Source organism: Pyrus communis, chromosome 10 (assembly GCF_041283825.1).
Source record: "Pyrus communis isolate YQ-2024b chromosome 10, ASM4128382v1, whole genome shotgun sequence".
NCBI lineage: Eukaryota > Viridiplantae > Streptophyta > Magnoliopsida > Rosales > Rosaceae > Pyrus > Pyrus communis.
In genome coordinates, this window is record NC_142574.1 from 30,048,110 (window position 1) to 30,074,430 (window position 26,321).

Below are 26,321 nucleotides of genomic sequence, written 5' to 3' on the forward strand. Positions count from 1 at the left end.
TGGCCGCCGAATTAATTTTCAATCGTCAGATCTAAAGATAGAAATTAAAAGATGAAATTCAGATGCGACTCAAAGCTTTATTCTCTGCTTTCATAAGAGCTAGAATCGCTCAGTGTACTATTGGACAAAACAAATGTTTAACCTTACAAAGACAAACTATTAATACAAAGATCCCAGCCATCCAAAAAATATACACAAGCGCCCTTAGATTCGCATAGCACATCAGCTCGATTTCTGATCAAGCCGGCAAGCATTTCTTAATTCCGGCCTTCTGTTCGGCATTCAATCTTGTCGGAAACTTGATGTTGAATTTAATTCTGAGGTTACCCTTCTTGGAGGGATCTTTCGGTACGGGCATTCCCTCCCTAGGGACTACCTCCTCATAGTCTGGGCTAATCACATTGTTGATGGGGATGGTGAGGCTCCTTCCATCTAGGGTGGTCAGGCGGACAGTGTAGCCTGTTAGAGCTTCTGCTAGAGTAATCCTCTGCGTGACAATAAGATCGTTCCCATCCCTTGTGAATGTGCTGTGTGGTTTCTCATCGATTATGAACACAAGATCCGCAGGAGTTATGTTTCCTTGCTCGTTCCCTTTCTCCGGGAAGGTGATTTTGGTGCCCTTTTTCCAGCCAGGCTTGATTTCTATGGTTAGTATTTCCTCCACTTGCATGGTCTTCCTGCGTAACATAATTCGAACACATTCCTTTACTAGTACATTCAAAAGATGAGAACCCAAAATACACAACACGCAAAACTAGCGTTTTTTTTCCCCAACAGACATTCTAAACTATTCTAATCTACGGAAAGAGAGAGTCAAACTCGAGAACCCTGCCGTCTAACCTAACTCACATCGGCTACATGAAACTAACATTAGAAAGCAGTCAAAAGCTGACATTGTTGAAATTGGTGAATAATTAATCACAAGCACCTACTTTTTCTACAGGAAAGTGAGCAAATCAAAGGATAATCAACGAACATGACTAATTGTGCGAAAGGAGAAAAAGATGGGCGGAAATCGTTCTCCTTGTATAAATTGAGTAAGAATTAGGAACTTACCCGCTTGCATCTGCGATTTCCCTCGAAATCTTCATCTTCTTGGTAGTCCCCTTGTACAGCTCCTCAAGGCTACAAGGCAACCTCTTCTCTATAGGTGGAGCTTTTCGTGGCGCATGACTCATGGGCCGGCCTTCTCCGAATGAACTAAACACGTCCTCCCCAAACATTCCACCAAAAGACCTTCCACCCCTCATGCCGCCACCGCCCATTCCGCCTCCCATTCCACCCATGGGGCTCGAGAACCCAAAGAAATCAGCAAAAATGTCGTCGGCGTTTCTGGGGTTGAATCTAAACACATTTGGACCGTCCCCGGTTTGGAAGAAGGTAGCTCCACCGCCAGGCCCACCGGCATCCGGCGGCGGCACCTGGCCTTTCAGTCCTTCTTCTCCGTATTGATCATAAATTGCTCTTTTCTGGGGATCACTCAGAACCTACAAAATAAAAACACAGAAAATCAGATTCCAGGTTCTGGGTTTTATTTATAGTCTCCAAAAACGTGCAAAGATTGAATTTTTAGTTTTAAAAAAGTGTTCCTGTATAAATCTACAAAACGTGAGAAGATTGAATTTTTATGCCGTTTGAGGAATTTTTAGATGAAAACAAGGGGCAATTTAGCTTCGAAATCCAAAACCCAGATGAAAAACCTTCTCTTATCAGATTAAAAACACACTAATTTCAACCGAAATCAATAGAAATTCTTCCCAAAAAAAAAAAAAAAAAAAAGAGAAGAAAAAAACAGAGTGAAGGAAGAAAACTGTAAGGAAAACGAACCTCGTAGGCCTCAGAGATCTGTTTGAACTTGGACTCGGCTTCCTTCTTGTTGGTGGGGTTCTTATCAGGGTGCCACTTCATGGCGAGCTTTCTGTAAGCTTTCTTCAAATCGTCGTCGCTGGCGTTCTTGTCCACCTGCAGAAGCTTGTAGTAATCCACACCCATCTCTTCTTCTTCTTCTTCTTTTTCTCCTTGTGTTGCCTTGCAATTATTATTATCGTCCTGCAAAAAGCTTTGCCAATGGCTCGAGCGCTTGAAGGCTGTGAAAATTTATATCGGAAGATGCCTTGAGACTATTTGACGAACACGGGATGTGGAAGGGAATAGAGACCTACTTGTGGAAGGAACCAGAGTGGTGTGGAACTTTCGAGATAAAGTTCACACTGTCCAGTTTTGTTTGTAAATAATGACGTGGTACCGCAAATTCTGTTGGGTCAATTTTGGTGAATCCGGATCCTCTTTGTGAGGATTATGAAGATTCTTGAATCGTGTTCGTTTATCGTATATTATATGATCAAAAATTATTTTAAATATTTTTATTTAAAATTATACACAAATAGTACTTGACAAAAACTGATCGCACGATATACAATGAACGAACACGATTTATACATCCTTAGATTCTCATCAAAAGAATATGGAGAGGATCCTGTTGGAAATTTGGTACCCATATAAAAGGCCCAACTGGAAACCCAAAGTTGGTGGGTTCAACCTAACAATTGGCTAGTAACAATGTGGTGTAAATTCTCCTTTAACGAGAATCGAATTTAAGACATTTCACTTACAAACAAATGAAGATGAAACCCAAGGTTTCAATTTGAAGTTGGCCAACAGAAAAAGGCAAAGCACAAAGGAGGTATGAGGAAAAAGGGAATGTTGTGCCTCATATTGTGTTTTGGAATCTGAGGCACTAGAGTGCCACACCAGTGTCTGAGACGCAGCTGGGCATGGCAATGCTGAGTAAATTTTTCAAAAATTGCTCAAGTTATTCTTGGATAATGACGGGGAAGTTCGCCAGTACCTTGTGATGCAAGAGATCATCTTCGGTGAAGAGTATGAAAAGCTTGTTGTGTTGTAATAATGTGTAATTCTTTTTTTGCTTAATTTGTATTATGAGTGTGAAATATTAAAATAATTGAATTTTCGTATTATGTAAAGGCATTCCAAAATTCACATTTTATACTTTAAATTTTTTATATTTAGAAATAAAAGTACACTTGTAAGAAGTGTAGAATGAGAATTTTAGAGTGTCAATAACAATTGCTCTCAATAATGATGCGATGGTGTGGAGGTGGCTTTGCAATGTGTGTACCATGTACGATTTGCTTGCTCATCTTGTTTTGCCCCTTGCCAAAACCAATGAAGATTGCCTTTTCATCTACGCATCCACACGATTCATCAATCCCATTGCTCATTGGATCCAATGTCAAAGATCCATTTAATTAATTATTATGCAATCATCTCCTTCAACTCCAAAAACAATATTTACAATCTAACTTTTTGTAAGTTGTCTGGGCAAAGAGTTTAATACTTGACAGTTAGGCTTGTTCCTAAAAAAAATTGTTTATTCTAAAAGCACTTTTAGTAATTTAAAATCACTTCTCAATTGAGCTCAGTCTCATTGCAATTTTGTTTCATTTTGATTCTATTACTAAATATTGTTTTTTGGGTAAAACTTTCATTTTCTTCTTGGGGATGAGTTCATTTCTTTCTTGCGAATAACATATCTTCACCGTACAACTTTCACAATCAGAACATTTCAATTTCTTTACATATTTGAATGTCACTCCTATAAAAGAACCATTTCAATGATAAATTATTTAGTCATTTAAATGTATAGAAAAAATCAATAGTTTATATAACAAGTGATGTATTCATGATGAATCGCCTATTTATTTGATAACAACCGGCAAGAAATAACGAAACCTCACCGTAAACACATGAGGTCGTCCACTTGCTATCGTCACCCTCCTCCCCCTCCCCCCCAAAAAAAAGGAAAAGTCCAAAAACCCCTTTTTCCTACCATCACGGTCGTTCACTCACAGGCTCCCTGTGATTGCACTCAAAGCTCCCTCCTTCGTCGTCTACCTCTGGACACCCCCAACCTCTCTCTCTCTACACTCGAATGCGATCTCTGCAAACACCCGAGTTCTACAATGTCGACGATATCGTCACGATTTCTCCCCATCAATGACCAACCGAAGCTCGCATTCTCATCTTCCGCCTCTCCGCTCCCTCCGTTTCCCCAACATTCTCGAACCTCCTCGAGACCACGGCGATCTTCGGTTCCCTACACCCGTACTCGTGTCGCAAAATCGATACGCGCCTCCGCCGCCCAACCGCCCTCCGCCACGTCGTCAGTCACGCTTGAAATCCCAGAGTCCGAATCCGACCCGTCCGCCACGGTCTTCGTGATCCGGGCCCGGAACCGCATCGGCCTCCTCCAGGTCATCACCCGCGTCTTCAAAGTCCTCGGCCTCCACGTCGACAAGGCCACCGTCGAATTCGAGGGTGAATACTTCGTAAAGCGGTTCTTCGTCACCGATTCCCGCGGCGCGAAGATCAGCGACCCGGAGAGCCTCGAGCGGATCAAGAATGCCCTGGCGGAGGCCATTGAGGACGGCGGTTCGGTCTCGGTTGGTCCCACCAGTCCCACCACGAGGGGCGTCGTAGTCCGCCGTCCAGGGTCGGGTCTAGGCCTGACATTTGGCTCGGACGGCGCCAAGGCCGAGAGGATGTTCGCGCTAATGGATGGGTTCTTGAAAAATGACTCAATTAGCCTTCAGAAGGACATTCTTCGTCACGTTGAGTACACGGTGGCCAGGTCCCGCTTCAGCTTCGATGACTTTGAGGCTTATCAGGTAATGTCACTTGAAAATTTGTAGTTTTTTGGCTTAATTTTCCGTTTATTTTGATCTACCAGCTTCCAAATTTGGCATAAGAGTGCAAAAGTTGTGTGTTCTCAATTTTGGCGGGAAAAGTTCTTCACTTTTCATTGTTTATGATTTTGTTTTGATTTGGGTTTTCTGAGTTTTGTTAAAGTTAATCAAATGTGTATTTATTTAATTTATGGGTATTTTGAAGGCTCTAGCGCATAGTGTGAGAGACCGGCTGATCGAGCGTTCGCATGATACTCAACTTTACTTCAAGAGGAAAGACCCTAAGCGCGTATACTTCCTCTCGCTTGAGTTTCTTATGGGTATTATTTGTGTACTTCAATTGGAGTTGCTTTATCCAATCTATGCACTTTTGCTGATGATCATCGGATAGATTAATCTTGCAGTGATGTGACTTGTAGTTTTTCATGAGTTCCCAATTCAAGTGCTGTATGCATCTGTTTGATGTAGCTTCTGGCTTGCTCTACTGAAATATTATTGTTATTGAGCTTTCAGGTCGTTCCTTGTCGAATAGTGTCATCAACCTTGGCATTCGGGACCAATATGCAGATGCTTTAAGCCAGCTTGGCTTTGAGTTTGAAGTTTTGGCAGAGCAGGTCAGCATGCCCACCTTTTTTCTTCTTCTTTTTTCCTGTTTTGTATGCTTTTCTTTTCTTCGTAAATCTCTTATTTGAAAAATTATTCTGGTGAATCCGTGACATTGATTTTGACTACCCTACTTTGTTTCTTATATTAATGGGTGGAACAACTTTCCTCTAGAGTTTTATGGACAACCCCCTTTTTATGGAATTTATACTTTAGTCTTCTTTTGGATAAGTTTTTTTTTTTCTCCTGATATTTCAAGGAAGGAGATGCTGCCCTTGGTAATGGTGGCTTAGCCCGTCTTTCAGCTTGTCAAATGGATTCTATGGCAACTCTGGACTATCCTGCATGGGGGTATGTCGACTCTCTATTAGCATATACTAATCTTATACGGTAATACCTCCATTGAAGTTTTGTCATTTAATAATAGGATGATGAGGCCCTTTTAGCTCTTTGGTCTCTTTCCTTCTCCAAGACTTGGAAGTCTAGGGAAGGGACTCAGGGAGGGTTACCTCTATTGTATGTACTGTAATTCCCATCCCATTCGATAAAGAAATGCAGCAGACATGATTCATTGCAGTTTTTTATTAGAATAGAAACACTCTCTGGAGAAACCAACAAACTATTGATCCAATAGGAATTGCTTTTATGTGCCTCACTTGTCCTATAAGTTAACGGTTTTGACAACTGAACTTGTTAATTAGTACAAAAATTCCACGCCAGTTTTATTATGGAACTAGTTATTTGTCAAGAGTTTATTACGTGGAATGTGATTTATGATGTTGCATATTTGATTTGCAGTTATGGACTACGTTACGAATATGGATTATTCCGCCAGGTCATACTAGATGGCTTCCAACATGAACAACCTGATTTCTGGTTAAACTTTGGAAATCCTTGGGAGACAGAGCGGGTTCATGTAACGTATCCAGTAAAGGTATTGTCTTGATATCCATCATATCTCCTAAAACTTAACCTAAAACCTCCAAAGCTTTACTAATTGCTCTTGTTATTATGTACATGGATAAGTTCTACGGGGTTGTCGAGGAGGAAAATCTGAATGGAGAAAAACGTAATATTTGGTCCCCTGGAGAAGTGGTAAGACAATAAACTCCATTACATAGTTAAGGCTGCATTCTTCTACAAATCTTTCAATATTGTTTGTTTTATACATGCAAGATGGTTTGCATCTTGTAAACATGATGAATATAATTGGTTATTTCAGCTTAGTGGTTTGTCTCCACACTGCTAGGTAGAAGCTGTGGCTTATGATAATCCTATACCTGGTTATGGAACAAGGAATACCATTACTCTCCGTTTATGGGCTGGAAAGCCAAGTGATCAACATGATATGGTAAGCTTGTACTAACGTTAAACATTATGCATTTCCGGACATGCATTTTCAATATCTTTGTCTCCAATTATTTTTCACAGTTCAATAGAATCCATCTCTTGCCTCCTAGAAATTTTAGGTGTGATTAACTTTTCTATGTAATACTCCGTGTATGCAGGAAGCTTATAATACTGGAGATTACATCAATGCTGTTGTTAGTAGACAGAAAGCAGAAAATATAAGTAGTGTTTTGTACCCTGATGACCGTTCTTTTCAGGTTTGCTGGTTTCTTCTTAATGTGGTCATTTGGTATTTATTGCTTATTTAAAATGTATTTTTAAAATATATAGTATAGCATTCGAAAGATGGTGTGTTCATCCAGAAACTCGCTACCTTCAATGAGTTGAAGATTTTCTATTCTGCTTATTGTTAAGGTTTTTGTACATTCCAGGACAGTTTATCAACATATTGTCATCTAGCATTCTGTATAAGAATTCTCTAGGCAGGTTTACTCAAACGTAAGGGATTGTGAAAACATGTTTACTTATTTGAAGAAGAAGATGAACAGAAACATGGTTTTATAGTTATTGTTCTTTTGTTTTATCTGCATGTTTTTGAATGTTTAGTCTCTTCGATGTTTGGAATAAAAGTCATCTACTCAGCTACCCACGCAATTTTCCAAGTGAATGACTCATGTCATTTTTAGTTTATTGTTGTTTGGTATGTAGTGATATTGCCTTTTCACTTTGCCCTATCTTACAGGGGAAGGAACTGCGGTTGAAACAACAATATTTCTTTGTCTCTGCATCCATACAAGACATTATTCGGAGGTTTAAAGATGGTCACAGTAACTTTGATGAATTTCCAGAAAAGGTTTAAATCTCATTACCATGTGTTTTATCATCTTTTGATTTGTAAGGAATAGAGAATATATAACCCAATCTGGTGGCTTATTTCATGATGCCAGTGTTTTTACTCATCATTTGACATTATTGTTTTAGCCACAATTAATAAAAGGATAACTTTACTTTTCCTTTGGCATATTGGGAATTCTTACTGATACGGTTATTCAGGTTTGCTTTTCTGTTTGTCATTTTTATTGGCTCATTTTTCCTTGTCTTAATTAGGTTGCTCTGCAGCTGAATGATACTCACCCATCTCTTGCAATAGCTGAGGTTATGAGAGTGCTTGTTGATGAAGAGAATTTGGGTTGGAATAAAGCATGGGACATTGCTTGCAAAATCTTTTCGTTCACAATACATGCAGTAATTGCTGAAGGGTTGGAGAAAATCCCTGTTGATTTACTGGGCAGTCTTCTCCCACGTCATTTACAAGTGCGATTCTAACGAGTCTCCAATAACTCTGAATTTCTTCTTATTCTCGTTCTCCAGTAACTCTTACCTGGCAGCTTTTACACACACACATGTTTATGTAACAAGATGAGTGGTATGCTAGTCTTTGGAAATATTAAATCCATTTTTACAACAGTTCATCTTTACTTTTAGAGTTCCCTTTCCATCAGATTGCTATGCTTTTTCCTTAGAACCTAATTGTAATTTCCCTTTGAATTATCTACTCAATAGCCAGTATCTTATGGAACTATTATCTTCTCACTTAAATAATTGCGATAAGCTTTTTGTTGCTCCAGATTATATATGACATAAACTTTAAGTTTGTGGAAGAGTTGAAGAAGAGGATTGGTTTAGATTACAATCGGCTGTCCCGGATGTCAATTATTGAGGAAGGTTCTACAAAGGTATGCCTAAAATCATGTTATCTTGTAATTCATTGTATATTTGAATGTGCTCTTCTGGTAGGTATATGATTCTGGTTTTACAACCGTGATTGATGTCTGGTATTATCTGTAGTCTTTTGTACACTATAGTCTATCGATTAAACCATTGTGCTTATTCTTAGTCATATTGTGTAATCCTGTGCATCATCCTCTTTTAAATGATGACATAATGTACCCTTGGTTTCTTTCTTTCACTTTTAAAACTACATTCTTAGGTGTTTATTAATTTTCAGTGATTTTAAGCATCCTTTGGTCCGATGCGAAAAATGTTTGGCAATTTAACCATTAATTACCATTTGAGTTGACAGAGTATCCGAATGGCAAATCTGGCAATTGTATGCTCCCATACTGTGAATGGTGTTTCCAATGTACATTCAGAATTATTAAAAACAAAGTTATTCAAGGTAATATGTGTTCCTTGCATCAGTTCATCTTCCCCTTGACTTATGATTCAGTTGAAGATGTTCAAACTTCTTATATACCTTAAATTAGGTCATCTGAAACCTCTTTTGTTTCACAGGACTTTTATGAGTTGTGGCCTGAGAAATTTCAGTGCAAGACTAATGGTGTTACCCAGGTATGAAGCTCATAACATCTACAAATTCTATGCAAGACTACTGATGTGATTATATTGAAAAACATTTCTCATGGCTCATAACATATTCAAAGGTTGCTCTAATGATGCACTGATGCGTCACGGGTTCATGGTTAGACATTGAGTGTAGCATATAGTTTATGCATGCATGCATGTGATAATGTACTGACATTGATTTCACAGCGTCGCTGGATTGTAGTGAGTAACCCTAGCCTGTGTGCTCTTATCTCAAAATGGCTTGGAACAGAAGCTTGGATTCGTGATGTTGACCTTCTAACTGGCTTGCGTGAGTATGCAGCAGATGCCGACCTACAACAAGAATGGATGATGGTACTCTTGGCTTGATATTTGTGCAGCTGCTTAAGAACTGAAAACCTATTATGGCTTTGTCTTCTTTTTTATTTTAATTCTATATATTATCATGTTGCAGGTTAAGAAGGTTAACAAAATGAGGCTTGCTGAGTACATTGAAGCAATGAGTGGTGTGAAGGTTGGTTTGATGACAAGTTCTTAGAACTTCTATCCGATTCATTTTTCTCTCTCTTTTGTTTAGAAGGTATGCCGATCTTACATGTGCATTTTATCAATTCCAACTGCAGGTTAGTTTAGATGCAATGTTTGATGTGCAGACAAAGCGAATACACGAGTACAAACGACAGTTGCTGAATATACTTGGCATTATCCATCGATATGATTGTATCAAGGTGAAGATGGTTTTCTAGGGCAAAGGACGTTATATTCCATGCTATATTCTTAGAACTTATTAACCAAGCAGCACCTTATACCTTCTAAAGGGAACTATCCTTACCCTCCCTCCAGCAATTGTGCATGCCTATTTTCATCTTTTTGTCACAGTAAACTAATAAGTTCAGCACTTTGCTGCAGAACATGGAGAAAAGTCAACGGAATAAGGTTGTGCCCCGTGTTTGTATTATTGGAGGAAAAGCTGCTCCTGGTTATGAAATTGCAAAGAAGATTATCAAACTTTGTCATGCTGTAGCAGAAAAAATAAATAATGATGATGATGTTGGCGATCTGTTAAAACTGGTAAGAGAGAGAATTCTGTATCCCTCTGTGTGTTCTTCCTATCCTTCTTGTTTTGTACAAGTATTGAGGGAACTAACATAAGATAGTCTCTGGTCTTGCACTCTACATATGGATATTGTTATCTGTTATTCTGATGCAATTTCTCTGTTATTCCAGGTTTTCATTCCTGATTATAATGTATCTGTTGCTGAATTGGTAATACCCGGGGCTGACCTTTCACAGCACCTAAGGTCTGTAAACTTTGCAGCATGTTGATTAACTTGATTTGACGAAACCCCAAAAACATAACCTTTCAAAATACTAGGCAGATTTCTTGCCAAACTTCAATTTTATTGCGCTTTTCGTATTGATATCTCGACATTACTGTTCAAGCGACTTCCATTTAACAGTACAGTATAGCCTAATGACAAGATTGTTAGACTATTATCTACCTTACCATGGTTTTCAATTAAGATCTTGCTATTTTGCTTGCATGCCTGATAGTGATGTTGATGGTAAGGAGGTACATATGCATATTCCCTCTTGCATGGTCATTATCCAAAGCTCTACTGTCTGGAAATTCTGTAGTCTCTAGTATGCATATGCATCGAATAATATGCAACAATTCCTTTGCAGCACCGCAGGACATGAAGCGTCTGGAACCGGAAGCATGAAGTTTCTTATGAATGGATGTTTACTCTTAGCTACAGAAGATGGCTCTACAGTTGAAATTGTTGAAGAAATAGGGGCAGACAACCTGGTAATTTTCGACATTCTCTACAGATACCCAGCCAGCTTGATGTAATTGGATTCAACTAATTGGGATGTCAAGTATTGTTAACCAACTGAAATTTTCTTTTGCTGCAACTGCAGTAAGACGGCATCTATGTGTTGACTATTTCTAGATTTTAGATCAGTTTATATTTGTTATTAGTATAGCAGAGATAATTCTCCTACAAATTTTCTTTCCCAGTTTTTGTTTGGTGCAAAGATTGATGAAGTTCCCAAATTGCGAGAGGAAGGATCTGCTCATAAAATGCCACTGCAATGTGCACGCGTTCTCAGGTAGGCAATTTCAATCACTTCAGCACTCTCAACTTAACCAGTCAGCGATTTGTGTCAAGATTGTAATTTTGCTGTGGTATTTATTATGTGTAGGATGGTCCGAGATGGTCATTTCGGCTTTAAAGACTATTTCGAATCTCTATGTGACAAGGTGGAGGGCAACGACTTCTATTTGCTTGGATCTGATTTCGAAAGCTATTTAGAGGCACAGGTAATGTGTTTGTGTTTTCTCGGCAGTCCCAAACCAACGCGTATACGCACATTTTGGTGTTTAATAACTTAATCTGGTGCATGGTATTTGAATCTGTATGACTACAGGCCGCTGCTGATAAAGCATTTGCGGATCCACAGAAGTGGACTCAGATGAGCATCCTTAGCACAGCCGGGTCTGGGAGATTCAGCAGCGATAGAACAATCCGAGACTACGCGGAGAAGACTTGGGGAGTTGAACCGTGCAGATTCCCTTCCGACGGCTAGCTCACCCTCACTCCCACCGTAGAAGCAACATTTTACCGATGTGAATCGGTGGTTAATAAGCTTGCTAATAACATCTCTGTCGAGATATAGCGGTTTTGGCAGAGAGAGAGAGAGAGAGAGAGAGAGAGCTCTTATGCATATATTGCAATCGAAAATGTAATAACATAGGCTATAGCTTATACAGCCTCGAGAAAATAATTTATCCGTAAAGTTGGTAACTCACCGGTGGATACTTAAGTATTGTTCGGTTGAAGAAGAAGCAATTGACTTTGTAATTTGCCAATTGAATTGCTACTTTCGTTAAATATGTGTTTTCCTATTTGGGGTAGCAAACCCATTTGCTACTTCGAAGATGCTTTTCGAATCATACGTAATGGATTTGGAAATGGCTAATATATTTTTAGTTAAAAAAATAGTGAATTTCAAGTGGTTTTTTTTTTTTTTTTTTAAATGGAGATCAATGGGTGATTTTGTCATGGTAATTTAGTTTCTAGAGGTCGGAAAAATTTACAGAGCATTTTAGTCTCTTCTCGATCATTATTATATGATTTACTAGTGTTAGTAATCAAACCTAAAACGTGAACTTATTGTATGAAATAAGGATTTAGAGTCCGTACTCAATTTTCATGTATTAACTTTAGAATATAATTTTATTTGATCAAAATACTTTGAAGTTTTTATTTTTTATTTTTTTATTTCGACGTTTCTAGTAATAGCGATGAAAGGGAATAGTAAGTCGTTGACGTGTCGTTTCTTGCCACTCGACGGCGTTGCAACTGACGATTGACTGAAAGCCGAAACTAAAACAGTTATCGCTGCAAATTTCGAGAGATCGGGAAGCTCAAGCACTCAATCACTGATGACAAATTCAGTTCATCTGATTCCGTTGCTATTTCTATTTCCCGCCTTCTTCTCGTCGTCTCTCTTCGTTCTCTCCGAAACGACATGCTCGCCTCCCCACACCGCCGACGACGGCGGCCGCGACGGCAGCTCCCTCAGCCAGTTCCACCAATTCAACCTCAAGATCGCCCGCTTAGGTATTTACGCCCACTTCGTGCTTCGCTTTCTCTTTATTTTCTTTAATTTGAGTGATTTGTTAGTTAATTCTTGCTTCTCTGCTGCTAATTTCGTTGTGCAGAGTCCATCTTAGCAGAAAGCATTCAGAATCTGAGCGAGAAGATAGTTCGTATCGAAGAGCGCGAGAAGCGCATTGACGAAATGTCGCAGAAGATCCATCACTTGCAATCTGTTTTATCCGCTCTTAAGGTTCGTTGTTTCCCGCTAAATTAAGCGAAATTATATCAGAAAGTTTAATTATGTATGAACTTTTAGCTGTATTTGCATATCTCAGGGCGATTCGATCCGTGCAGATGGAAGGATCAATGCTCTGGAAGAAGAGGTTTGCATTGCATTTTTCTAATTTGTTTTTGAAAATTTTCAATTCAGTTTGGGATTTGAGAATTAGGATTTGGAATGCTTATTTAGGTACGGATTCTATGGGAGGCGTCGAGAAAGTTAAACTTTGATCTTCATGTTTTGGAGTCTAAGGCACAGGATGCTGAGGATCGGCTCAAAACAGTTGCCTCTCAGGCTCGAAAGGTCACATATGATACACTGATATACTTACTACAATCTTCGGTCTATGAGTGTGGTGATCATTTTGCGATTGATTTCTTTGTCTTTGATTTTAGATGACCGACATTGTTACCGAACAATGGATTCAAATTCAGCGACTCGAGCAGGCTCTTTATATTACGCAGGTAAGCATTTCGTACTTGAAACTGGCTTCGAATTCTGCACTTGATGAACTCGTAAGTTTTACCAAATGGATTTTGGTGGTTCACTAATATTTATTGGTTTAATCAGGTGAGGACTAAGAGGCTTCAAAGGGAAGTGAGCTCTGGAAAGTGCACATTCTTGAAGGTATGAGTCAGTGTGAAATATCACTGGAACTCAAACCCCATCACCACTGACAGCGTCAAGTCTTCTCAACGAATGGCATATTTTCCATTTTACTTAATATAACTTCACATTAACCCATTGAATCTTATGGCATGCAGTTCATGAACAGGCTTTATGATGACCATCTGCTGAAGATGGTTGGGCCCAACTTGAGATCCTATTTCTCTCAAGCTCAGCATCAGTTGAAGAGAGTATTTGAAGCAGTTAAAAGGTCTCACCACGAGGTCTGTACCGAATCTTTTTTTTAATTAGTATGTAGCAGCTGTAGGAAAAAGAATTTCCTTCAATGTTCTTATGAGGCCCCTGAGGCCATCCTGTGGAACACCGATATAAATTTCTGCCATTAAGTTTGAAGCTTTGTAGATTTGTAGATCCTGTGGCATATGTGATTATATAACTTAAAACTTTGAAGGTGTTGGGCCGTAAAGTTTTGTGAAACTTGCCCACATAACATTGTGGAATGCTGTCCTTTTTGTAAGCTCAGTCTGTAGGAAGTTGAATCAATCATTGATGGAGAAGCATGTCATTAGCCGATGAGCGTATGCTAAATAGTGGCTTTTCATTAGTTTGATGATTCCTGCCCATCAGTAATCTCATTGAACAGCCTTTCTCACCATGCATCAAAAGGTTGCTGAGGACCGCTCCATTTTGTACTGCCACTTGTTGTCCCCTTAAGTATTTTTGTATAATAATTTAGAAATAATTAAGCACCTTTGCTTTATTTTGCCCATGCGTGGCTTGGTGTTTATGGCCTAGGCAGTTTACACGCCCGATAAACAATTCTCACACTAGCATGTAAGGTTGTATAAAGTGAAAATATCATGTTTGCTTCGGTCGTTTATCCATTGTATGAGGTGGTCATATCACCTCATCATTTACCAGATACTTCTGCTTCAGTTGTTATGCTAATCCATTCCTGAAAACCTTAACTTTGTTTACGCAGTTGCAACATTTCATCAAAGACAAACTGGAAGAGAATGAATTTACCGCAGCCCTCGCCCACGAGGAATTAGTTTTCTTTATGGTATGTATTCGATCCTTTTCCTCTTTAATATTTTTGTTCTCCTTTCTGGCACAGCTTTTTTCTGAAGAAATACATTCACGTCGGAGCATTTTCTTGTGATATTACCCTTAATCGAAGTTGCTATTTTCCAGGCTTCTGCCGTAATTACTTTCCCGATTATGAGTGCTTGGATGCTGCTCTCATCAAAATTCCATTAGTTGAAACCGTTACAAGTACTGAACGAAAGAAATATTCGAGATTTTGATTACGTTCTAACAGGTAATTTTGATAGCTATTGTTTCCAAGAGCATTATATTGGCCTTAATTGTAACATTTTACACATAGATCAATGCCTACAAGAGTGAATGTAACGATTACATAAACGAATCAAATGCTGAATTCTGTTTGTATAATATTTCAAAGACGTATCTGATGCAAGGGACTTGGAGGCTTGTAGCTCACGTGGTTAATAGCATTTACGTGTCATCGTCTTGTGTTCGAGTTTGACTTTCCTCTCTTTTCTGGTATTGCTTGTATCAAAAGAATCAGCCATTTAATAAATCGAATGCAAGTCCGACCAACTTGATCACCTTGGCCGTGAAATTTAGAGACGCTGGGGAGAATTGAACAGACGGCCTCATGCGTAGGAGAGAAACTTTACCTATAATGGTAATGTTATTATGGCGGTATCTCAAGTTACTCTTGTAACATAAAGTTGAGATACTGTCACGGTGTCACCATTACATACGTATTTTTTGTGCATAGCCACTTAGTACTATGATGTAGTTGTATTCTTCTTTTATTTGTAAGTGAGAGGTATTAAGTTTGATTCTTGCCAAAAAGCGAATTCGAACTAAATTATCATAGCTAGGCTAGCCTATTGTTAGGCTTAATTTACACCGATTCCGCCCTTAATGTAGATAATATCGTATGTGTTATAAAAAAAACACCATATATCCCGAAGATATTATAATCAAATTTCAAAGGTTTGCAAATCGCGAACACGTTTACCCTTAAGGTTTCGGGTCCATTTTTCGCTTTTTCCAGTATTGCTTGTATATAATGTTCACAATGAAATAAAATATAATATAAATCTTACCACATTAAGAGACCTTTATTCTTTGCTAAAATGTGAACTACCCTTTTGGCCTCTCTCCCCAAGTCAACCTTATCTTTGCGATGGTAGAAGGATAAGCACCAAAACAATGGAGGACACCACATGGGAGCAAAAACTCAATGCCCTAACCCACATCCTAATCAACCCTACAACCGCACCATCTCCCCACTCCCAGCTCTTCATCGCCACCCAAATCCCCTGCTACCTCAACTGGGACTACCCTCCAATCCTCTGCACCAAATCCACCTTCCCTCCCATCCACCTCCGATTTGCCATCTCCCTCTTCCTCAAAAGGGTCTCCAGATTAGGGCTCCCCCAGACCTCCTGGAGGTCCAAGTGCCCTTTCCAGCTGCCCCCGCCATTGGTCCTTGCAAAGGGCGTAGAGGAAGCTCAGTGGGGTGAGGAGCAGAGGATAGAGAGGTTTAGGAAGAGGATGAGGAGAAAACGACTTGGTAGTGATGTGAATCCTTTGCTTCCTATTTTGGTTCCCAATATGTTGTTGTTTTTTCTTCTTCTTTGGAACCCTACTATCGAAAATTAGACAAATTTTAGGGTAGAGGCTTCCGTGTCGCGTTATCCTTTCACCCAAGACATACAAAGATTCCTGTATTCGGACCTGCCCACATGAATCCGTGTGGGATCCGAATACAGGAAGTTTTTCTTGTGTCTTGCGCGGATGCGTGACGCGACACGGAAATCTCTACCCTAAAAATGAAGTTGTACTTGTACTAGATTGGCTAAAAGTGGTTCTTCTTAATTTTATCTTAATTTGTATCCGAGTTTCTGGGAAATCTGTGTTTTATTTATGTTTTCGGGATGTATAAAAGAATGAATTTGTACGAGCTTAGCTTTCAGCTGAAATCAGTAGTCTTTACAGATATATGTGTTGTTTATCTTGAGCATTAGCTCCTCCACTTACTTTACAAAACTACTCTGCAATAAAAATAAATAAAAGAAAGGGACATCAAGAAAAAAGTGAAGAAATACAAAAGCAAGTAGAAATGGAGAATCTTTATCTGTTACTGGTTGTATATTTTATTGTGTTTATATATCTATGTCTATATAGTAGGTTGGGAAGAATGAGAAAGATAAATGCAAAGATATACAACCGATTGCAAAATAATCTGTCTAAAACCACACTTTGAGATGAGAAAGAGAAACATAAACCCTATGGCGTGATGATATGAGAGTGATAGACACCCGGTTAGCAAAACGAATTCAGTCCTAAAGGCACACTGAGTAATTGAGATCCTCTTTGAATCTTTACGTTGGGAGCCGACGGATTCAAAGATTCGAACCACTTATTTTAAATCATATTGACTCATTAGCTCATTTAGGGGCTTACATCACACAAGCCAAAAGTCTAGATCTCTCTATTCCTTAACCAATCTGAATTTCTATATTTGTTGGCTCCAAACTTCAAGATCCGGACGGGATCTCGATCCGCTTAGAAACACTAAAACTATGCGTCCGCCAATCACGCAACAGATTTCACATCATCCAAGAAAAAGATAAAGAAAAGTGTACTAAACATAAAGAAAAAGAAAAGGGGTTTTGGGAGCTTTGTCAAACACAAACGTTGACAGAAGCATGTTCCATTGTTTAATTATATTCCTTCCTCCTGAGTCTAAGGGATGGTGGTGGTTGAGGAAGAAGAACCCTAATTTCCTCCCCAATGAGGAAGGAAAATGGAGGAAGAGAGAAAGGGGACTGATTGGCCCACCTTTGCATCAATCAGTTGCTTCAATCTGCAACTGCTGTAACCAAACACTGAAGAGTCTCTCACATGGCTACTCACATTAGTTGGCACACACCACTTACCACGCGCAAAACTTGAATACCAAATGTCATTGCCAATGTAGGTCACTGGTTTAAAGTCATTTTTTAAAAAATGATTAGCCGGTGACTTCGTCAAGATAATCCACACTTCTGAGGTCGGAAAGATTGACAGAGATATTTCAGCCTTCATTTGGCCACCATCGTGTGATTCGCCAATACCAAGAATCAAATTCAAGATATGCCGTGTGAAATACGGGCTTAGAATTCGTTCCTAACCGTTGGACTACCCAATGGTAGTTGAAGTCATTTTCTTTGTTGGTGTGGATAAGTTGAGTGCAGCTTACCTGCAACGGAGATATATTATATTTATATATTTCTCACTTATGATCAGAAAAAAGTACATTCTCATTTCAGGTAAAATTTTTGTCCGCTGGTCATTTACTCTAGAAAATCGAAGTTAAGTATGCAATGTTTAAATTTGAATTGGGTAACTACAGAAAATAAACTTACATAATGGGAAATGGGAAATCATCTATAGGTTAATTAAAGACATTGTTGTGTGAATTTTGCACCATTTGAGGCTGCTTTTTCAAAAGTTTTATTTACTGCTTTAAGACCACAACCCTTTTTTCTGTCTTTATTTTCTGCCAGGAAGGTGCTAAATAGGCTTTTCTTTTTCTTCCTTTCTTTTGGCTTTGTGATACAAATTGACATGGTCTAGGGTTTTTGGTGGGGAAGGCAGAAGCTGGTGGTGCATATATAATCATGGACGAAGCTTCTTTTAACCTTCCACCCTTTTTTTTCCCCTTAAAAATTCACCTGTAAAAATAATAAAATGTGACATAAATTGGAATTGAAGAAGATACAACCAACCACAAAAACTTCAATATCATCTTCTTCTTTTTTTCACTTTTTTCTAGTAATAATTTAATAATTTAAGAGTTGTTTGATAATCATTTCATTTCTAATTTTTAGTTTTTGGTTTTCACTGTTTTGAAAACTAAAAACAGAAGTCTTGTTTGGTAACCACTTTTAGTTATTAAAAAAAAAAATGAAAACTAAAAGTTGAAAAATTACTTTCTTGAGTTTTCAAAATTTGGCCTTGAGTTTTTACATTTTGGTTTTCTATTTTCGTTTCTTTTTTTATCTTTTTGGAAATCTGAAAGTAGTTATCAAACAAGATTTCAGTTTCCTAAAAAATGAAAAATAAAATAAAATAAGCGAAATGGTTATCAAATGGACCCTAACTAAGAGATAAATGCAGTAGTTGGGATGTAAATATAAGCAGATGAGCCTGGTATGAAGTATATATCCATCTTCTAGTCACTATTTTTGGACCATATGACAGATGAGATTGTTACGAAGTATCCATCCATAATTAAGTCATTCGAGTTTTGTAGTTATGCAACTTAAATGACTAAATACAAAGTTAAATTGCAGAATCTAATATGACAGTATTGCAAAACCAATCACGCACTGTCACGTTAATATCTATGAACGCGTGATTGACATACCATCACAATCACCTCCACCGTCAAGATTAGAACACGAATCAATCTTCACTGGCAGTAGTCTGCTTTTCCGATAAATTTGACCAAGCATACAAGTGCTGCGTGCACCATATGATATCATATGGTGTGTCTGCCCTACCAACTCCACAATCCACGCATAATTACACGGCCATATCAATGATGTCGATGTCATGCTTCTTCTTTGGCACGAGTTTGATGTCCTCCGGATCTAATTGTTCGGAATCTATAATTTGTAAATTCAGACTATTCGAATTAAATTTGATAGTCCGCATTAGCTTATTTCGTTGATCATCTCACACAAATTAAGAGTCCGAATCTCTTTCTCTTGAACAGTCCAAATTTGTTAGTTTTTAGCCTCTAAATAGTGAGATCCGAAGAGGTACTCAACTCTTCTGTCACCATTTGCATTTTTTTTTTTATTCCAAATGATCCTTTGTGAATTGTGATATTGCAATGCAGATTGCATCCTTTCTTCTTCTTTTTTTCCCTCAGCTTTAGGGAACATCATGAGCACCCTCAATTAAAGTTCACATTCCCTTACTAATTGTGTTAGCTGGGTTGTTGTTGTTCTCATTCATCTTATCATATAATCGACTTGCTTAGAATGAAAGAATAATCAATGGTCATAAGCAAATTTCTTTTAGCAAATGCTTATTACACCGTATTAAAGAAGAAAAACTTCGGTAGTGCTGTTTTACTAGTGCATTTCTCGCATTAATATGAGGTCGGGTGGACACTAAAATATAGAGAGAATTTATACTTTTGTGAGAAATATTTTACATATGACGTTATTGAGGTGTCTCTACTTAAGTTTTTCTCCTCTTATAAAACAAGTTCAGAGCCAAATGACAGGTTTTTGTAGATAAAATTAAAATGGAAACGTGGCTAATGGGGATGAGATCAATTTTTAACATGAATAATCGATGAAAGAGAGTCTAAAGCCAAACAATTTGAAATTAGATCATCTTCAGATCTCTACCTCAGGAGTAGATGGGCCTGAAAAATCAGGTCATGAGAGAGAGAGAGAGAGAGAGAGAGAGATAAGGAGATGAGGGTGTGAGTTTGTGTGTGAGGTAGGCCAGTAAAATAGGTTCATAGAACTGCAAAATTTAAATCAAATGGTCTAAATTTTTTAATCCATTTGCTTTGGAGGCAAAGATTCGGAAATGATCTCATTGCAAACAATTCCAATAGTCTTAACAAAGAAAAAAAAAACTTACTAACTGGAAAAAGAAGCAAAGTACTCAATTGTATCCAATGTGGGGACCAGAAACCATCACTCATCCTCCACCCCATTTTGCACCCAGTGAGTTGAAAAAATTGGTCGAGAAAAAGAAAAAGGTCCTCTATATAAACAATGCACCACCCACTACCTCTCCCTCCACTATAACACTCCCACACTTCACACTTCACACTTCACACTTCACAGCAGTTGTCTCCCACAACAATTGCCACTCATGGCTCCTCCTCCTACCAAATTCTTCTCTCTCCTCTTCCTCCTCTCTCTCATCCTCCTCTCTCTCCAAGCTCAAGCCAGAGACAGCCAATTCTTTAGCAAAGTCGCCAGCTCCAACAACAACAATGTGAAGGAATCAGAGCTCCCCAAAACAGAGTCCCCAAAAACAGAGACTCCAAAAACAGAGTCCCCTGTTTTCAATCCAGAAAAAGAGCAAGAGCCAACTTTCGTTCGAGAGACTCAAAACGGATACGGCCTCTACGGCCATGAGTCCGGCCAGCTGCCTCCTGCCACCTCCACCACTGGGACGGAGAAGCAGCACACTACAAACTACCCCGAAAGGTACAACACCCACTACAATCCCAACAAAAACAACTATTACAATGGGAACAACTTTGAGGCCAACCCTAATGGCCTCAGTGACACGAGGTTCGCTCAAAGCAGCTACACGACTACCACTGCCACCCCTAACAACCACCAGAACAACAACAACTTTGAGGCCAACCCTAATGGCCTCAGTGACACGAGGTTCGCTCAGAGCAGCTACACCACCACCACCGCCACCCCTAACAACCACCAGAACAACAACTTTGAGGCCAACCCTAATGGCCTCAGCGACACGAGGTTCGGTCAGAGCAGCTACACCACCACCACCGCCACCCCGAACAACTACCAGAACAACAACTACTACAATTTTGAGAAGCAGGGGATGAGTGACACTAGGTTTTTGGAGAACGGCAAATATTACTACGACGCAAGAAGCGACAGCAACTACAACCAGAACCAGTATGGAAACTCTAGGGTTGTGGACTCGAAAAACTGGTACAATAACAGGGGTAATAACGGCAACGGAAATGCGAATCAGAACACCTATAACACCATGGAAGAGTACCAGACCGAGGAGGAGCAACAGAGCGAAGATCAGTTCGTGCCATGAGACTTGTTTTGAGTAGTACCACTTTGCTGTGTTTTGATATGTATGGTCATATGTTTAAGTGGAAAACAAAAGAACATGATTAAAGATAGATTATTGGCTTTTCTAATGTTTATTTATGATATATATTGTCTCTGTTTTTGCATAAAAATGCTTAAATGTTCATGCTTTGAGAAAGATCAAGTTTGTGGACCATGAAAGAGTCAATAAAATGTATACTAGCTTCTTGCTACAACAGATTTTAGTGGGTTTAGTTTGATTTGCAAATTTGGTTGGTGTTTTTATTGTATAAGAGTGTTTTTGCAGGTGGTTAAGTTTTGGACAACGTCGATATTAGACTAATGAGTAGTAGACTGCTAATTTGTCTCTTTGAAAGCTTAACAACGATTGAGTTACTAGTAGACTAAATACTCAACGTTGCTTTTAAGTTTTCAATGTGGCTTAAGTTAATTTTCCACTAATTAGTTGGTGAAAAGAGTATAATAACTTTCGAGTACTTCAATCTTTTGACCAAAAACTTTATCTTTTTTCCCCTTGTTTGGATGGATATATCATTTACTTTAGAAAAGTATCATACAATACGAATTTAGATCCGCTATGGACGTTAGTGTACAGAGTTTAAGGACCAAAGAATTTAGGTCTTTGGTTGTGGGAGAGAGACGAATTTTTTGGTTTGTTAGGTGAGTCAGCATAATGAGTTAATGAGAAGAGTCGAATTCAATTTGAGTGGTACGTATAGTCTAATCCTTGAGCTATGAATAGTGAGATCTAGAGAAGATCTATGTCACATACAAGACCATGAAAATCCTCATTCTTCATACGCAAATGTAAACACAATTACAGGTATGTGGGTTGACATAATACCCCTGTTATGTTGAAATTGTGAATCCATGTCGAGGAATTAGAGCCTTGCTTTTTAGGTTAAATGATTTTCGTCTCTTCATTCATACTTGTTGGTTTTGAGTTCGATGTTCGCATTTTTAGTAGAGTGGTGATATTCTTACCCCAGTGCCTTATTTCTCCACCCATCATTTAATGAAAATGTTAATAACATATTTATCATTTTAAAAGAAGACTCCTAAACCCCGATTTAATTCAGTACTAAAATTTTGAAAAAAACAAAAAATAATTTAAAATAATAAATAAATAATGGTGGGTGGGATGTGATATCTTTGGTGGAAAGAGGTCAGGAAACATTTGGGTTAGAATCAACGGAAAGGTTGGAGGAAGGAATGGGCGTGTGCTAGATGAAGGCGAGAAACTTCAATGGAGAAAAAAGAGAATTGGGTGTGAGATCTGCGGTTTTGACAAAAAAAAAAAAAAGGAGGAAGAAGAGTGGTTTAGGGATCTAGGATCTCTGCAGGACGGTGTTAGGTGTGAAGGAGATGATGAATGTCTAGGTCTTAGGTCTTGCATTTTCTTTCATTTTTTTTCTATTTTTATTTCTTTATTTATAATATTATTTAAAGATATATTAGAGTCATTTAAAAAATATATATATAATGGTTATTTTGGGAATAATGGTGGGTGGGGAAATAACATTTTACTTTTTTAATTTTCTATGGTGGGTGAGATTATCATTTGGGTGAGAAAATAAGACACTGGGGTGGGTTTAGTAGCACTCTTTTAGTATAGTATCAGAGACGGCTATTCACCTTTTGAAACATACATCAATCCATTAATCATAATATCCCACCCAATGGATGCATATTAATAAGCAGCTATATGTGAATGAGGATCCTCTTTGAGGATCCTGGGAATCCTCAAATCATGTTTGTTCATCATACATCGTACGGCTAAAAATTATTTTTAATATTTTTATTTTAAATTAAATATGAATAGTATGTGACAAAAACTGGCTGCACGATATATAATAAACGGACACGATTTGAAGATTTCCAGTGGATCTTCATAAAGAGAATCCGAAGAGAATCCTCCTAGGTTATATGTTATAAACTAGCTCACTTGTTTGGGACCATTCATAGGGTATGCAGTTGCTCTAGGAGATAAAGTTATTTTGCAATTTGGCCATCCAAAACAGCAAAAATTTAAGAGAAAAGCTAGCTAGAAATCAAAACACTTTAAAGTCTCTGTCAAAATTTAAAGGAAATTATTAATAAAGCTCCAAATAAGTTATTTGTATTAAACAACATAACAAAGAAACTGTATTTTAACGAGTGTGCAATAACTATTTCGGAATGCCACTAATAGCTCTCAAATTGTGGTTTCCTTTCATTAAGTTGTCTATCTTTCCCATCCATGGAAGAAAGGCATGCATGTGGCATTTATCTCATAAGCTAACCCAATCAATTGGGGACCAAATAGGGGTAACTGCTTTTTCTAGCAGCAAAAGCAATTTTGCAAAGAGAAATGGTAAGGAGAATCTCTTAAAGTGAGATTCTTTATGAATTCTCTGTTATCTCATAATTTAACGTTAATTCACATGTAAACATTATAAAATATTATGTCAAAAATATAAAATGATAGAAAGCCCATAGAAAATCTTATTTTTGAAAGAGTCTCTTTAGCGTTTATCTATTGCAAATGTCTTTATTTATGGATATGGATGCCCACTTCACCAAATTATACTGCTATAGATCCAAATTATAGTATATAATTGCATTTGCAGCACTAATGATGAGGGAAAATGTGGGACGGAAGCCACCCACTACTGTTAACCACGCACTCTCTCTCTCTCTGTCTCTCTCTGTCTGTGTATATACTTATTTGGAATCTTACTGTAAAGTAACATATAAAATCGAATGAAAATATACTTACACAAAAGCCTGACTGCCTGCTCAAGGATTAAAGAAATTGGAGTGCAAGTATTGTTAAATAACTCAACTGTCACGAAGTGTTTGTAACTTTGTGTATGTTTCTTTCTTTACGTGAAACTTGTGTTTAATCTCTTTACTCTCGTGATCTTTGTGTATGTTCTATCTTTCGCATGTATAATGTGTTTATCTCTCATCACATCATATTTGTATTTATTGTTTCACCGCACGTGATATCACATTAAAAAAGAAACATACATAAAAGTATCCAATTTTAGTTTCCTCCAACACTAAAAGTATGAAACCTTCTCGGGTTGGATCCAGTTGAATATGAGCCCTCCACGTGTGTGATACTTGCAGGCCGATGAACTTTTCTTAAACCCAAGGATGGATTTGAGGTTAGAGGTTCACCAGATGAAGAACAAGAAAGTTAAGCCCATAGTTTGTGGCGTTGCGTTCATGGGTCTCTCAAAAAATACCAAATGACGCATTATGTAGCCCACTATGAACAGTTTGACCTTTAACAGGGAGGAGGAAACATTTCTCATGAACTTATCGACAGGTCCAGGATACACGATCTTCAACTTATGCGGTGTGTATCAACGATTGAGAGTCGTTAATTAATTAAGTTTAATTTGAGGTTATTCTGATTAACAGTTCTCAAACTTTGCACGCCTAATCAGTGAATTATAAATCTACACCCTCATCATATAAATTACGACATACACTATAGTCTGTCGAGCTCACGTATGTCGTTTTAAATGCCGATCCTAATAACGAGTCACGCATGCTTCGAATTATAAGATCAGCTCACGTGTGCATGCTACGTTGACGTTAGAACTAGTCATAAATTATAAAGGAAAAGTGCCGTGTGAGCTGGGATGCATATGAGATAGGAAAATGGTGGTGTCGGCATCCAGGCTTGGATTTCCTAGAGGCGGGTCACTTCACTTGGTTGGCACTTGGATTTTGGCTGGCTGGCCGGTAGGGGTAGTGTTGGGTTTTCACTTTGCTACTTGGTACTTGCTGGCGACCAAAACAGTAGTTTCAATGCTTGTGTATCATTGTTTGCCACGTTCGGGGAAGTTGTTTCTGACCAATTTTGTCCCTATTTGACCTACCAGAGTAATCATTCTTCATCACCGTTCACTTTCAGTCTTTCACCATTCACCTTCCTCGTCTCATCGCACCTCAAGCTACTGAGGCCAGCCCTCGTGCCATCTCCGACCAAAAAGGGCTAAACCACCGCTTCCTCTATCATTTTAGTTTTACAAAAAATTATTTTTAAATAAACAGTATCAAATTATGCTTATGTACTATAAAACTCTTAATAATTAGTTTTAAGTTTATACTTTAAATTTATTGGTTGCTTTAATTAAATTAACTTTTAATATTTCAAATCTAGCCGTTGAATTTAAATCAATTATTGCAAGCTAGGCCCCAAAAAAGGGGCTAAGAGGGAGCAACATTTGACCAGTTTGAAACCCTTTTCACCAAATAAGTTTGGTAGGCTTTACAAAATTATATCCTAACCATTAGTTGGATATAAGTTTTTTTTGACAAATCATGCCATTTTTTCGGCTTTTAGACCTTTTGGCTTGGTTATCTCAAATTTAGCCCTCATTTAGATTATCGATGATCAAAATCTTATTTCTTCATATTGTTTTTTTTTTTTTTTTTTTTTTTTAAAGATGGACAACTGGTGGCAAGCCACTGTTATTCACCAATTTCGAGGGCCGAAAAGACTCATAGAGGCATTTCATCCCTCCCCTGACCACAAGTCTGGCTTTCACACCAACAACGGATTTCAAACCCGAGACCTCCGGTTTTTAATTTTAAGGAAACCTTGTAATCCGTTATTTACCACTAAGCTACTAACACGTGATTCATTTCTTCATTTGTTGATTTAGGAAATCATCTTGAAGTACAAGTAGGGCATCCTTCCTGAAATCCAAGGACATGAAATCAATGCAAGATATAGCAATAAAGGCTAACAAGTGAATGAGTTCAACAACCCAGATATTGAATCCATCAAAAGGCAAAACCCCATTTACCATTTTTGGTAATTGGTGGACAGTAGTGATCGCAGGCCTTAAACTTCGAGTCACTGTGGGTTACAGAAGAACGCAGCTAAAGCTGAGCTTGTCCTTTTACAATTTACAGATGC

General features: G+C 38.2%; 5 protein-coding genes across 5 annotated transcripts; 4 read left to right on the top strand and 1 right to left on the bottom strand.

Annotated features, from left to right (window-relative positions):
• Positions 1-57: 57 nt before the first annotated feature.
• Positions 58-2,263, bottom strand: LOC137730061 (uncharacterized). Its single transcript, XM_068469128.2, has 3 exons — positions 1,828-2,263; positions 1,057-1,487; positions 58-677 (listed from the first exon to the last, which is right to left on the bottom strand). Exons 1-3 carry the CDS (start codon positions 1,990-1,992, stop codon positions 239-241), a joined length of 1,035 nt encoding a protein of 344 aa, XP_068325229.2. The 5' UTR covers positions 1,993-2,263; the 3' UTR covers positions 58-238.
• A 1,590-nt stretch (positions 2,264-3,853) lies between these two features.
• LOC137728854 (uncharacterized) lies at positions 3,854-11,902 on the top strand. Its single transcript, XM_068467638.2, has 22 exons — positions 3,854-4,688; positions 4,912-5,026; positions 5,220-5,320; positions 5,569-5,660; positions 6,108-6,243; positions 6,336-6,404; positions 6,559-6,660; positions 6,818-6,916; positions 7,402-7,512; positions 7,767-7,973; positions 8,288-8,395; positions 8,743-8,838; positions 8,955-9,011; positions 9,213-9,359; positions 9,460-9,519; positions 9,629-9,733; positions 9,915-10,076; positions 10,233-10,306; positions 10,692-10,815; positions 11,029-11,120; positions 11,214-11,331; positions 11,439-11,902. The coding sequence occupies exons 1-22, from the start codon at positions 3,984-3,986 to the stop codon at positions 11,595-11,597; spliced, it is 3,039 nt and encodes a 1,012-aa protein (XP_068323739.2). The 5' UTR covers positions 3,854-3,983; the 3' UTR covers positions 11,598-11,902.
• Positions 11,903-12,290: 388 nt separating this feature from the next.
• Positions 12,291-15,063, top strand: LOC137729858 (myosin heavy chain-like protein). The gene is made up of 9 exons (XM_068468905.2): positions 12,291-12,634; positions 12,736-12,863; positions 12,949-12,996; positions 13,083-13,196; positions 13,289-13,357; positions 13,464-13,520; positions 13,658-13,783; positions 14,503-14,583; positions 14,715-15,063. The coding sequence occupies exons 1-9, from the start codon at positions 12,457-12,459 to the stop codon at positions 14,778-14,780; spliced, it is 867 nt and encodes a 288-aa protein (XP_068325006.2). The 5' UTR covers positions 12,291-12,456; the 3' UTR covers positions 14,781-15,063.
• A 596-nt stretch (positions 15,064-15,659) lies between these two features.
• Positions 15,660-16,559, top strand: LOC137730115 (uncharacterized). The gene has a single exon (XM_068469179.2). It carries the CDS (start codon positions 15,768-15,770, stop codon positions 16,218-16,220), a length of 453 nt encoding a protein of 150 aa, XP_068325280.2. The 5' UTR covers positions 15,660-15,767; the 3' UTR covers positions 16,221-16,559.
• Positions 16,560-20,362: 3,803 nt separating this feature from the next.
• Positions 20,363-21,615, top strand: LOC137728826 (GATA zinc finger protein). The gene has a single exon (XM_068467599.2). The coding sequence runs from the start codon at positions 20,448-20,450 to the stop codon at positions 21,381-21,383; it is 936 nt and encodes a 311-aa protein (XP_068323700.2). The 5' UTR covers positions 20,363-20,447; the 3' UTR covers positions 21,384-21,615.
• The last annotated feature ends 4,706 nt before the right edge of the window (positions 21,616-26,321 follow it).